The sequence below is a fragment of the Cotesia typhae genome, unplaced genomic scaffold, assembly GCF_013202065.1.
Source record: "Cotesia typhae breed Kobodo isofemale line unplaced genomic scaffold, CoteBio_Ctyphae scaffold_13, whole genome shotgun sequence".
Taxonomy (NCBI): domain Eukaryota; kingdom Metazoa; phylum Arthropoda; class Insecta; order Hymenoptera; family Braconidae; genus Cotesia; species Cotesia typhae.
Genome location: NW_027423774.1, coordinates 9,966,420 through 9,980,492, shown reverse-complemented (window position 1 = coordinate 9,980,492; position 14,073 = coordinate 9,966,420). Strand labels below are relative to the sequence as shown.

The following is a 14,073-nucleotide window of genomic DNA, read 5'->3' as shown; positions in this document are numbered from 1 at the left end:
TTAGCAGAGAATCTTTGAACAAGAAATGTTTGATCATCGGAAAAAAGAATCAAGATAATCAACACGAAGAACATAATACATTGCATGTACCGACGAATTATTACTTAACTTTTAAAAAAATATATAATAGTCTGAATAATAAATCATCTTCAGTAGTAGAAGATGTTTTATCGTCGTTAGAAAAAGTGATCAGTTCTTATGACAAATAAATTTTATTCAACTGCGGGGCAGTAAAGGATTAATTGGTAGTTGTAAAGTTTTAATATAATTTGCATATTAATAAATTGTAAATATCAAATTCCGATAGAAATTTGACAATATTGAGAACTTATCATTTTTCGTACATAAAAAAAATAAAATGTAATCATAATTTCTACTTATTTTACAATAAAAATTGTACATATTATTAAGATCATTTTGTAAATAAAAAAAATTCAATAAAGTTATGGCTCTACTATGAAATTTCTTAAGGAAGTATGAGCATTTAATTTTCTTTTAATTCTAACACTTTAATTAGTCGAGCAAGTATGAACTTTCTTTTTTAAAATGATCTTTAATATATTTACTTTCAACTATTATTTTTTCCAAAAAATTTATGGATAATTGTTTATCCAATTAAATGCAATTTATGAACAAAGACTAATATTGATAATCTATTGTGATAATCACGATTAAATTTTTATAATATATGAAACAGTTGAGTATAAAAGTATGCTAATTTTTCAAGATCGTCCTTCAATTTTAGAGGCAAAGCTACGATTGACGAATAAAAAAATCATCGAAGAACTTGGAAAATCTGATAAAGAGGTAACACCGACAGTGCTCAAAGTGATTAATTACTGTAGAGAATAAGAGAAATCGAAATTACGACAAATTAATTCATTGAGCAAAAAAAACCGTGGCCCAAAAGAAAAGCAAAAAGACTCACGGATGTTCAGATGTTTTAAAAGCAATAAAATCTGATGAGCTCCGTAATTTAGTCGAGATAGATGTAGACAGCCACAAGAGAACTTCACCAAAAGGACTTCCCTACTCGCCGAAACAAAAAATGTTAGCAGTTTCGTTGTTGAAGCGCAGCACTCGAACTTACCGATACATGGGGAATTATATAAAGCTACCGTCGAAGCAAACAATTCTGCGGGAACTTTCAAAAATTCCAGTCAAACCCGGTAAGAATGAAGTTATCCTCAATGCTATTAAGCGGAAAGCATTAACTTATGATAAAAAACCAAAAGTAGTTTTGGTTTGCGACGAAACCACTTTAAAGCATTGAATCACCTATACAGAAGGTGAAGAATCAATAAGTGGTTATTGTGATGATGAAAATGGGAAACGGCCTAATAAAATGATTGGTTCAGTCCTTCTCTTCATGATAGTTTTTATTGATAAAGACAAGCCGTACAAGCAACCAATTTCGTACTACTTATCTGGAAAAGGTGTTTCTTCGGAAAATTTAAAGAAATTAATTACATCAACTGTTCTTGATCTGTTCAAATGTAACCTTAACGTCGTTGGTTTCGTTTCTGATCAAGGTTCCACTAACAGAGCTGCTTTGAATCTGTTAAAACGTGAGACTGAAGGGGGAGAGGAAGGTGTTTTCTTTAAAGTTCCCGGGATCGATAGAAAATTTTTTATTTTCGCTGATACTGCTCACCTCGTAAAAACAATAAGAAATTGTTTCATGGGAAACTGGGAAAAATGGTGGCGAGTAAACTCATCAAAAAATATTGAAATGAAAAAATGGAACTATCCGGGCAATTCTCTTCTTTGGAATAATCATCGAGCTGAGTGGAAGGATTTAATATATGTACTTGGCTTAGGCAAGTCGTATGGCGTCAACGACATAAAAATTGACGAGAAGTATGTATTTCCAACGTTTAAAGACAAAATGAAGGTAAGTTCTGCTTCACAAGCTCTGAGTGCAACTACTGCTAGAAATTTAATGGATTTATACCAGAAAGATCCAATTAAATTGAACTCCGCACGCGAAACTGCTATTGTTGTTCAAGAGCTTGATCAACTCTTTGATTTGATGAGTGGCAGTAATCTGAAGAAATATGATCATAAAGCTTCAACAACCAGAGTCAATGCTAGTAAAAACTCGGAACATATTAATCTTTTGAAACAATTTTTACTAAAATCAGAGCAGTTTATATACCTTCGACCTGATGGAAAAAAAGTTTCGACACCTACTCCCCAAGCGCTTCGGAATAATTTGAAGGCTTATAAAAATTTATTGGAAGACTTACAAGAGGAAGATAACAATTTCGAAATAAATTTAAGAACCATCAGCCAAGATCCATTAGAGAACGCTTTTGGGAGTGTCAAACAAAATCAAGGAGATAATAATAAACTTAGCGCATCACTCTGGGAATACTGTTTAAGAGGTGAAATGGTTACGACATACTGCAGTATTGGATCAAAAAATAATAAAAATTGTGAAGATGATCAATTTGAAGCATTTATATCGCTTCCAGATTTGTTCTATCATGATTCAAGCACAGCTATTTCTAAAACAGCAAGTATTCCAGAAATTCATGCTAATTAACCAAGTGTTAATTATTTCCAGCCAAGTTCTCCTCCGACACTGCACCTTGAAGAAGAAAATTGGAGTAATGAATTAAAAATTTTCAACTTTCTGCCGATTAACTATGATAGAGAAAATTTAACATCAGTAAATTCTTCGTTGCCGGTTTTACACTTTGAAAATTTCCAGAGTATTAATTGTATCAATATAGACAACGGAGACGATAAGAATGATGAGTCATCTCATGAAAATGTCATCAACCAAACGTCGAAGACTTACTATTTAGAGTACGCAGAAAAAATTACACGTCGGCTCTATGATTTTTGTACCCGATTAATTGACTGTGACACTTTTCCAAGTATTATTCGACCGTTCAAAAATAAATTGCCTCTTACATGCAAGCAACGTACAAGATGCAATTATTAAAAAATTAGCTACAATATTGCTTCAAAGTTTATGCGACATATTAAATGAACAATTTAAAGCCGAAGAACGGATTAAAGCGAGCGCAAAAAAATTATCAGAACTACAGCGCAAAGCAAAATGGTGAGTTAATTTATGATCAATTGCCGAATTTTTTATGTTATTTTACAGCCAACTTCATCCTCTCTGTTTTAGATTGAAACACAGCTATTATGGACTATGTTAAATCCAAGAAGAATGTCTTTTACGGAGCTATTTAATGGCCAGTTATAGACTTCACCGGAATTGATGTAAAAATATAAAATTTTTACTGGTTTAAATATTTCGATCGACGGTTTAGGAAACTATAAGCGACTGAATAAGGACTTATTTACACTAACAATGTAATCAGTGGTCGAACATTTTGGACAGTGTAATCCTAAAAATGTGAGTAGTAAGTATAAGATTTGTAATCTATCATGAAAAACCTATTTTTTTTTCGATTGCAGTAAATAATTGAATTTTACACTAATTTTCAGGTGTCCACGTTAGACTTTTCAATTGTTTTATCTACGTTGCAGGTTAAACTCGAATGTGGAAATGGATTAATACATCAATAATTAATGGAATAGTAGATTAAAAGTAATTGGTAAGACGTAAATAGTTCTTTATAGTTTTCCAAACGCTTTGTTTGTGACCAATTTTTATACATAACATGTTTTTTTTTTTTTTTTGTAGGACACTTAAATCAGAAGGATATTTAATACATTGTGGTTAATCGATTCCCATTTATCAAGAAAGAAGAAATCCTTCTAACAACTGTGATTTGAAACAATAACTAAATAGATATTGTGATAAAAAAAAATACATTGTACATTTATCATCGACAATGATTTTTATTTAATAACGTTTATTTGAATTTAAAAATAAATTGCGAAGCTCAAAAAAATTTGTAAATTTTTTGAAAATTGTGATAATCAACTAATTTTTTTTTTAATTCTTCGTCTTTTTATGTATTTTTCGAAAAAAAATATATATATGAAAAACATCAATAAAAGATACAATATAAATTTCATCGAAAAACATCAAGGTCAATTTTTTTCCAACTTTTAAAGTAAAAAAAGCCATCGAAATCGTCATTTTTTCCTTTCAGGACATAGTTTATCATAAATGCGCCGTAACAGCAAACAGAATTAATAAAAAAAAAATTAAAAAATGTTAATTTTTCACCTAGTTATGGCCGAAAATAGGGTCGACCCCACTTGTAAATAATTACCATGATTATTTTTACTTTTCATAAGTGAGGCAGTTACTTTTTGATATTTTCAATACTTACTGAGCTATAAATTAATTTCTAACTTATTTACTTATCGATTTTATTTCAAATATTTTTGTTTTATTGGATTGTTATTAATATTAACAACTAAAGTAGTAATGGTTGATATAATCGTATTTGAAAAAAAAAGTTTTTGTTCAGTGGGTTCGAACCCTGTTTAATTTTTTCATGTACCAAAATTTAACTACTATGCCGTATAAGGTTATCTGATCTAATCGTTAAAATTTACACATAAGGTGTTTACAAGCTGAGTTGGTTTGATGGTTCAAGTATAGAGGCGCTAGGTGTAAATAAAATACCAACAATTTTTTGGTGAAAAAAAAAAATTTCTCTAAGTCGACATTTTGTTTTCGTAAGTTTTCAACACTGGAAAACCTCAACTGAAATAAGGAACCTATTATATTACATTAAGTGGGACCCCGCTGGGCCCGTTGCGCTACTATTGATATACTGTCGTTGCCGCTGAGTTGCTGGTAGTGAACTTGACTTGAAACAAGTCAAGTGTATGGTAACAAATCTAAGACAGAAGCATTAGCTGATGTATTCGAAGATACCCATAATCTAACAAATAACATCAGTAACGAAGTGTGGACAGTGGTAGCGTGGACAGTGGCATTATTGATGGAGCGAAAGATGAAAGGAGAAAAATTTCCTCTTGTTTTAAAGAAAGCTCCATAAAAGCAAACGGCCTATACCTCTACAATCTGTAATCAACGTAAAAAGTTTACCTAACACGTTTAAGGGCCAGTTTTTCAACCCTGGGTTTAAGTATTTTATCATTGTGAATATATCTATATATAATCTATATATATATATATATATATATATATATATATATATATATATATATATATATAGGGAAAGTGGATTTCGTAGACCGTCAATCACGCAAAAACTACTGAACGTATTGACATGGGACTAGGACCATCCGACGCGGAATGAATTGTAGATGGTTATAGGCTACTTATTTTTCGAATTCCATCAATCCTTCACCATTTTATTTCTATTTAACTTAGATAAACATTTTTTCCGCCCATAAAAATAAAAGACGAGCATTTTTCTTTAATTCATTTGTTTTTTTTTATCGGCATAAAGGGTATAACGTTTTTTTTTTTTTTTTTTTTTTTTTGAGAATTTAGTTCCATCTACCATCGCGTGGGCGGATGCATGGGCGGATGCGTGGGTGAATGCGTGGGTGGATGTATGGGTGGATGCGTAGGCGGATGCGTGGGTGGAACATTTTATTAATTATTTGATTATTATTGATTAATTTCATTAGTTAACAAGAAAAATTTTATTTTAACGAGAGATTTAAAATACAATACATTAAATTATTAGTGATATAAGTTAATTAATCTTCATTTTCTAATTCATCTTCATTTTCTGATCCATCTTCAGTTTCGGATAAATCTTCATTTTCTGATTCCTCTTCCAATTCATTTTCATTCTCTGCTTCAGTTTTCATGTACTCAAATTCCAAATCGTCCAAATCATCAAATTGTGAAGTAAGATAATAATTATAAAATTTAATCACACTAAAATCGATTATTGAAAAGCTAAGGAAAGAAAAATCATCTATCCCCATGTCCTCAAACGGTATACCAATTTCAATGTTTGTATGATATGCAGTGATAATCTGTTGAAGAAAAAAAATTGGTAAAACAAAAATTCTCATTTACACTGTTTCTCTCCAAATATTATAAATTATAATAAAAATAAATACCCGATTTGGTATAATTTCTTCTATTTTAGTTGATGATCTTACTCTTCCGTATAGGATATGAATTGAATCAACTTCTTTTTGAACCGAAAACACAAAATAATCCCTTCCATTCAATTTTTTAATTCTATAGTTCTCCACAACGACTCCTTGATAGCTATAGAAACATTTTGAATAATCAAATTTCACTCAAATATCTTATTGTTTAATGAAGAAGTGAAATATTAAAGACTTACTCATAAGGTTAATTGAAGCTAAGTGAATTGTTCATTGGAAAATTATCCAATATATTTGCCATTATATTTAGGTACAAATAAACCAAGCACACGTTTACTCTGATGTTATTAATTTAATAGGTTATGTAAATCTGTCATTTATTTGCTTATCATTTGTTTGTAAATAAAAACATTCATTTGTTTTATGAATCATAACCATAAAATAAAATATTAAGAGAAAGCTGTCATAACGATTATGAATTCTTAGAGATGATGAAGAATAGTGAGTGTTAGTGATATAAATGTCAGGAAAATTTATATGCGTCCGTAAATAAAATAAATTAATAGCAGATTAATCATAAAATCAATTAATAATTTTATTATAAAATTCAATTGTTAAAAAATATTCTGATTGATTAATTTAATAAATTAGATTGAATATTTAAATTAACCTCTCAAAATTTTGAGTGTTCCGGATACTTCAACTGGCTCTCCTTTTAGGAATGGACTGATAAAGTTGTCAGCGAAATTAATTATTTTAATTTCCAACTTATATTTGTTTTTGTTTGCAATTGATCCAACGCAAGAATCTCTCGCGAAGTCTTTTCCCCGTATTCTAGCGATGTTCAGTTGAGTTTTTATATATCCTTGGACACCTATAAGAAAAAAATATTAATTATCTCCAATGAAATTTTAATTCTTCTTGAGTTAAAATAATATAAGTTGTATATACAAATTTTTTTGTTAATGTAACCATCACAATTTTCAATTTCAACAAGAGGTAGGGATTGCTTTTCTTGAGAAACTGGTCTAGATGCAACTTTTCTAATAACGTTGACTTGAGTGTTTGATTGGATGAACAATTCAATTTCAACGGTGCTGTAATTGTAATATAAATTTTTTCCAATGAATTTTGAAAAAGCTCCGTCAATATGCACGATCTATAAGAAAAATTAATTAATATTTTAACAATTATTTAGCAACTAATTAGTATATTAGTAATATTAGCGGATAGGAAAATTTCATTACAGCATTATTTGTAATTTTGTCCACGACACGATCAATTTCATCATTCCACACACTCACTTGGACTGACTCTTGGTCATCATTTGATAAAACGAATTTGAAAACAAATGATACCTCATTGGTTTCTTGATTGACGTGTCTTCTAGTAGGAAAAATTCTAACAACTCTTCCAACAATTTCGCTAATATAAATATTAATGATATTTTGAGCCCGGAGAGCTCAAAACTACACGAAAATTATATTTCTGAGCTCGAAGAGCTTAAAAACATAATAAGTGCAATTTTGAGCACTTAATTAAGAAAGTAGAGGGAAGTTGAAGGGATGGCCTTCAGGGTCAACCGTTTTCCTAATTTTTTTTAATTGGTTATTTGCATAATTATTAATAATTTACTCACATAGTTGATGAAGAAGGTTTGAGAGATTTTATGAACTCAGATGATGATAATTCAATGGGTGACTCCTCGGGTGGTTCTTGGTTCCCATCATCGACTTGGCTAGAGTCATTGTTATTGTTCTCTTGTCTCTCAAGCAAATCTGCAGCAGAACTCGTTGATTCTTTAGGATTATTATCTGGATTAATATTTTTTTTTGGTTTTGTCATAATTATTTTTTCAATCACAAATTAAATCTATATTTTATTGCAAATTATTTCCTTTTAATTATATTTATAAGAGAGATTTTATTGATTTGTTTACGTCGTTTGAGTTTAGATAGTCAGTTGTTTGTTAATCCTAGTAACCTCGTTTGCTGATTTTATTTTTATTCAAAATTTAAAAAATTATTTTGTTATTGATGAATAAAAATTTAGAGAAATAAAATAATATAAAATTTTTTAAACGAAGTATTTAAGAAATCATTGAAAATGATCATTGACCTTTAGGGTCAGCCGTTTTCCAGATTTTTTCTAACAATTTTAACAGAAAATGAAGTTAAAATTTTGTAAGCAAATGTTAAAATTTACAATCACCGATCTAATTACTACAAGTGTTAATCGATACTTAGAAATTACGGATATTTTTAACCTTTCTAAATGTTTTTCAATATATTGTAGATTGAAAACAAGTATTTATTTTCAATTTTTTGAATTTCATAATATAAGTTATTGATCAATTAATATTTTCACTGCATATACTGTAATTAGTTTACTTACCGATTCTTCTGTGTGCGTATCAATTAACAATTGTGTCTAATCTCATTCCATCACTTTCAGTAAAATTTATTTTGACCATTTTGTCTAATTTTTACGTAATTTATGTTATGAAAACAAACTTTTACGTCAAAAGTTGACTTTTCTGACAGAAAAAAAAAAAAACATAACGTTTCAAATTAAGTTAATTCGCGCATTGTAGACTAGTATTCTCAGAACTTAAACGAGATAAGAATTACAAGTACGATTGATGGATAATAAGTAAAAAAAAAAGTATTATTATTATTATTATTTTGTTATTAAATGCTCAGGGGGGTTATCCCCGGAGTCCGATTCTCCGAGGGCCCAGCCTGAGCTCCATCCGTTACTGCTGGACCACTCCGCACAACAAGGCGGTTAGTGATCACAGCAGGCCAAAGTCATTTCCCTTAAGAGACGGAGAGAACCAAGTAAAAGAGCCTTCTGCATCCTAACTGCCAAGAACTCAGCTTTTGATGAGCAAGCTGGAACTTTGGCAAGTGAGGATACAAAAGACTGTTTCATCCCACCTAGGACGCCAACAATCAGGACGACAAGCTTGACACGGTAACCTGGGTAAAGTTTGCCAATTTCAAACAGGAGATCCTGATATATTTGTCTTTTGTGCTCTTCTTTGGCTGAGATGTTGTATTCAGCCGGGGCCGAGAACTCAATGACATAAATGTCACGAGTGGCCTTGTCGAAGAGCACAATATCAGGTTTGTTGTGATCTATCCGCCGGGTTGTTGCAAATGGCATGTTCCAATAAATTTTGCAACTGTCATTCTCAACAACCTGGGGAATATCTCCTGGCAAATAAGGCAGCACTGGTGTCACGTCAATACCGTAGCAATGACGAAGATAGTAGTACAGTACTCTCAGGGCAGCATTGTGACGCTGGATATATGCACCTCTCGCCAGCACTGGACATGCCGACAAAAGGTGCATAAGCGTCTCCGGATGTTGTCTACACCTCCTACAGGACGTGTCCGGAAGCTGCACCTGGAGCACCTTGCTACGGTACTCAAGAGTGTTAATGACACCATCTTGGCAGGCAAATATGAACCCTTCAGTCTCGGACATCAGGCCCGCTGACTTTAAGAAGGAAAACGTCAGCTGGATGGACAAGCCATGATCACGCACGTGTTTAAAGAACACGCTGTGCATGGACTTGTCCATCAGTTCGCCAAGGAGTAGTTTTTCCTCGGCGTTCCTGATGACGCTCTTAAATTCCTCAATTCGGAGTTCCATAAGAGCGTTTATTTCTCCAAGACCAAGGGTTCTTGCCGCATATATTGCTGCCTTATACAAGAATGACCCCTTATGCGCATTTTCATGTTTATGTACAATTTGCATAAGAAAGTCATCCTCGTCTGCAGTGAAATTGACAACTTCGTGAGTTAAACCCAGGACCAAACGGTCGTGAAGCCGCTCCAAACTCTGCAAACCTCTCCCACCGATGGACCGGGAGAGGTATAATCTGGCGACTGATGAATTGGGGTGCATGCTCCGATTCATATTAATGATCTTACGGGTTTTGATGTCGAGATCTCGTAAATCCTTTCGGGTCCATTTCAGGACACCGAAAGAGTATAGTAAGACTGGGACAGCGAGCATGTTAGTAGCTGAGACTTTGTTTTTGCCGGAAAGTTCGGAGGACCAAATTTTCCGGAGTCTCCTAACATACTCGCTCTGGAGAGTTGTTCGGACTTCAGAGACCGCATGCATGCGGTGCTCTTCCATTCCTAGATATCTATACAACTCCCCGGCGTCTAATTTGCTTAAGACGCTCCCATCCACTAATTCGACATCATCACCAGTATCAGAGCACTTACCCCTCGCCAGATGTACGACCGCACACTTGTCCAACCCAAAAGACATTCCGACATCTCGTGTGTACTCTGCTACGATGTTGAGGGCCGCTTGTAGATGATCTTTATCAGCGCTATACAGCTTCAGATCATCCATGTAAAGCAGATGGGTAATCGAATAGTTTCGATCACCCGGAGGCCCCACAGAGTACCCATGAGTTTTACGGAGAGCAACAGATATAGGCAGCAGTGAAATGCAAAACAGCAGAGGGCTCAAGGAATCGCCTTGGAAGACCCCTCGTTTGTACTCTACAACTCCGGTTACGTGCAATGCGTTTCCACTTCTAATGTGAAATCGCGTTCGCCAGAGCTGCATTGTACGCCGAATGCATTCCACTATTTCGGGATTGACTCCCAGGCATTTGAGTAGATATAAAATCAACTCATGTGGAGTTGAGTCAAATGCCTTGCGATAGTCAATCCAAGCCATTGACAGGTTGCGTTGATAGTAGATCGCATCTTGTAAGACGCATCGATCCACTATCAGGTTTTCCTTGCAACCTGACAGGCCTCTTTTACTGCCACGTTGTTCATATATCTGTTGCCATACAGGCTCTATCTGCTGCAAGATACGGTTATTTAAAATTTTTGTAAAAATTTTATAAACCGCATTCAAGCAGGTGATAGGCCTGAAATTCGTAGGGTCAGACAAGTCACCTTTTTAGGTATCAGTACGGTTCGCCCTTCTACAAGCCAGTCCGGAATCGGATCGTCAGCTCTAATGTATGATGTAAATATGCGGGCCAGATGGAGGTGGGTAGAAGTAAACTTCTTCCACCAAAAGACATTAATGCCGTCTGGTCCCGGGGCAGCCCAATTTTTGCTGCCATTTAGAGCTGAACGAACTTCATCCACACTGACTGCAGGGCTCTCTTCATCAGCATTCTGTCGACGGTGTTCCCGACAGAATACTTTGAAGTCGTGCAGAGCTGGAGTGTTGGCGTTCACCTTTGATTGATCTCCATACAACTCAGTCCAAAAAGCTTCCACCCGCTCAGGTGTTGGATAATTCCCGGTAACATCGGTCTTTGGTGTCAGAAACCGTGAAGGGCTGGATCGAAACAACGATTTGTCGACCAACCGCTTCAGCCTTTTCTCTAATGACTTTTTAGCAGCCACTAGAGCCCGCAATTTATTAAGAGACTCTTCCTTGATGACATGAAGAGTACTCTTGTTCAGTGTGTGATGACGCCACCGAAGTTCAGCAGCAATGCGCCGAATTCGGGGCGTGTATGGTGTTTGAGTTGTGTCGTATTATTATTATTATTTGTTATTAATTGCTCAGGGGGGTTTTCCCCGGAGTCCGACTCTCCGAGGGCCCAGCCTGAGCGCCATCCATTACTGCTGCACCACTCCACACAACAAGGCGGTTAGTGAGTGCAGCAGGCCAAATTCATTTGCCTAAGTAGACGCAGGGATCCCAAAATGACAGCCTTTTGCATCCGCACTGCTAGAGACACGGCTGCTGAACTGCAAGCCGGTATCTTCGCAAGTGAAGACACAAAAGACTGTTTCATCCCTCCAAGGACGCCGACAACCAAAACGACGAGCTTGACACGGTAACCTGGGTACAGTTTGCCAATTTCAAACAGGAGATCCTGATATATCTGGTGTTTGTGCTCTTCTTTGGCCGAGATATTGTATTCGGCTGGGGCCGAAAACTCAATGACATAAATGTCACGAGTAGCCTTGTCAAAGAGCACAATATCAGGTTTGTTGTGGTCAATCCGCCGGGTTGTTGCGAATGGTATGTTCCAATAAATTTTGGAACTGTCATTCTCAACAACTTGCGGAATATCTCCTGGCAGATAAGGCAGCACTGGTGTCTCATCGATACCGCAGCTATATCTGAGATGATAATAGAGTACTCGCAGGGCAGCATTGTGACGCTGTATGTAGGCACCTCTTGCCAGCACAGGACATGCCGACAAAAGGTGCATCAGCGTCTCCGGATGTTGTTTACACGTCCGACGTGTCCGGAAGCTGCGCCTGGAGCACCTTGCTACGGTATTCGAGAGTGTTGATAATACCATCTTGGCAGGCAAATATAAATCCTTCGGTCTCGGACATCAGGCCAGCTGACTTCAAGAAGGAGAATGTCAGCTGGGTGGACAAGCCATGGTTACGGACGTGTTTGAAATACACGCTGTGCATGGACTTGTCCATGTGTTCACCGAGGAGTTTTTTTTCCTCGGCTATCCTGACGACGCTCTTGAACTCCTTTTTCGGGAGTTCAATGAGAGCGTTTATTTCTCCGAGACCTAAGGTATTTGCCGCGTAGATTGCTGCCTTATACAAGAACGACCCCTTCCGCGCATTTTCATGACTATGAACAAATTGCATCAGGAAGTCGTCCTCGTCTGCTGTGAAATTGGCAACCTCGTATGTTAAACCCAGAACCAAACGATCGTGAAGCCGCTCCAAGCTCTGCAATCCTCTCCCTCCGATGTTCCGGGAGAGGTACATCCTGGCGACTGATGAGTTAGGGTGCATGCTCTGATTCATATTGATGACTTTACGGGTTTTGATGTCGAGATCTTTCAACTCATTTCGAGGCCATTTCAGGATCCCGAAAGAGTAAAGTAGGACCGGGACAGCGAGCATGTTAGTAGCTGAGACTTTGTTCTTGCCGGAAAGTTCTGATGACCAGATCTTCCGGAGTCTCCTAACATACTCACTGCGAAGAGTTGTTCGGACTTCAGAGACGGCATGCATTTGCCGCTCTTCAATCCCTAGATATCTGTACAACTCTCCGGCGTCTAATTCTCTTAAGACGCTCCCATCCACTAATTCGACATCTCCACCCGTATCAGAGCACTTACCCTTCGCCAGGTGTACGACCGCACACTTGTCCAACCCAAAAGACATTCCGACATCTCGTGTGTACTCTGCTACGTCGTTGATGGCCGTTTGTAGATGATCTTTGTTGGCACTGTATATCTTTAGATCATCCATAAACAGTTGGTGAGTGATCGAGTATACTCGATCACTCGGTAGCCCCGCAGAGTACCCACGAGTTTGTCGGAGGGCAACAGATATTGGCAGCAGTGAGATGCAAAACAACAGAGGGCTCAGAGAATCTCCCTGAAAGACGCCTCTCTTGTACTGAACAGTTCCGGTTACGTGCAATGCATTTCCACTTCCTATGTGAAAACGCGTTCGCCAGAGCTGCATCGTACGTTGTATGCATCCCACTGTTTGGCGATTGATTCCGAGGCATTTGAGCAGATAGAGAATCAACTCATGTGAAGTTGAGTCAAATGCCTTACGGTAGTCAATCCAGGCCATAGACAGGTTGCGTTGGTAGTAGATTGCGTCTTGAATGACGCATCTATCTACCAACAAGTTGATCTTGCAACCTGACACGCCCTGTTTACTGCCACGTTGTTCGTATATCTGTTGCCACATAGGCTCTATCTCCTGCAAGATACGGTTATTTAAGATTTTTGTAAAAATCTTGTAAACCGCATTCAAGCAAGTGATAGGCCTGTAGTTCTTTGGGTCGGACAAGTCACCCTTTTTAGGGATGAGTACGGTTCGCCCTTCTACCAGCCAGTCTGGAATTGGTTCGTCGCCCTGAATGTATGATGTAAAAATCCGGGCCAGATGAGCATGTGTAGAAGAAAATTTCTTCCACCAGAAGATGTTTATGCCATCTGGACCCGGGGCAGCCCAGTTCTTGCTGCCATTCAGGGCTTTACGAACCTCTTGCACACTGACTGCAGGGCTCTCTTCGGCGATATCCTGCCGTCGGTGTTCTCGACAGAATGCCTCGAAGTCGTGCATTATTATTATTATTATTATTATTATT

At 36.4% G+C, this 14,073-nt stretch overlaps 2 protein-coding genes across 2 annotated transcripts in view; one reads left to right on the top strand and one right to left on the bottom strand.

Moving 5' to 3' along the window:
• Nucleotides 1-14,073, top strand: part of LOC141534585 (uncharacterized) — a 348,478-nt gene that overhangs the window by 32,103 nt on the left and 302,302 nt on the right. The gene's annotated exons all lie outside the window — the stretch shown is intronic.
• On the bottom strand, nucleotides 5,617-7,938 carry LOC141535155 (uncharacterized). Its single transcript, XM_074254979.1, has 5 exons — nucleotides 7,622-7,938; nucleotides 7,230-7,407; nucleotides 6,934-7,141; nucleotides 6,681-6,856; nucleotides 5,617-5,901 (listed from the first exon to the last, which is right to left on the bottom strand). The coding sequence occupies exons 1-5, from the start codon at nucleotides 7,825-7,827 to the stop codon at nucleotides 5,617-5,619; spliced, it is 1,053 nt and encodes a 350-aa protein (XP_074111080.1). The 5' UTR covers nucleotides 7,828-7,938.

Coding starts and splice junctions, on each gene's coding strand:
- LOC141535155 (XM_074254979.1), bottom strand. CDS start 7,827: ATGACAAAACCAAAAAAAAATATTAATCCAGATAATAATCCTAAAGAA. Junction 7,142..7,229: donor ACAAAATTACAAATAATGCT/GTAATGAAATTT, acceptor TTTTTCTTATAG/ATCGTGCATATTGACGGAGC. Junction 5,902..6,680: donor TAAAAGGAGAGCCAGTTGAA/GTATCCGGAACA, acceptor TTTCTTCAACAG/ATTATCACTGCATATCATAC.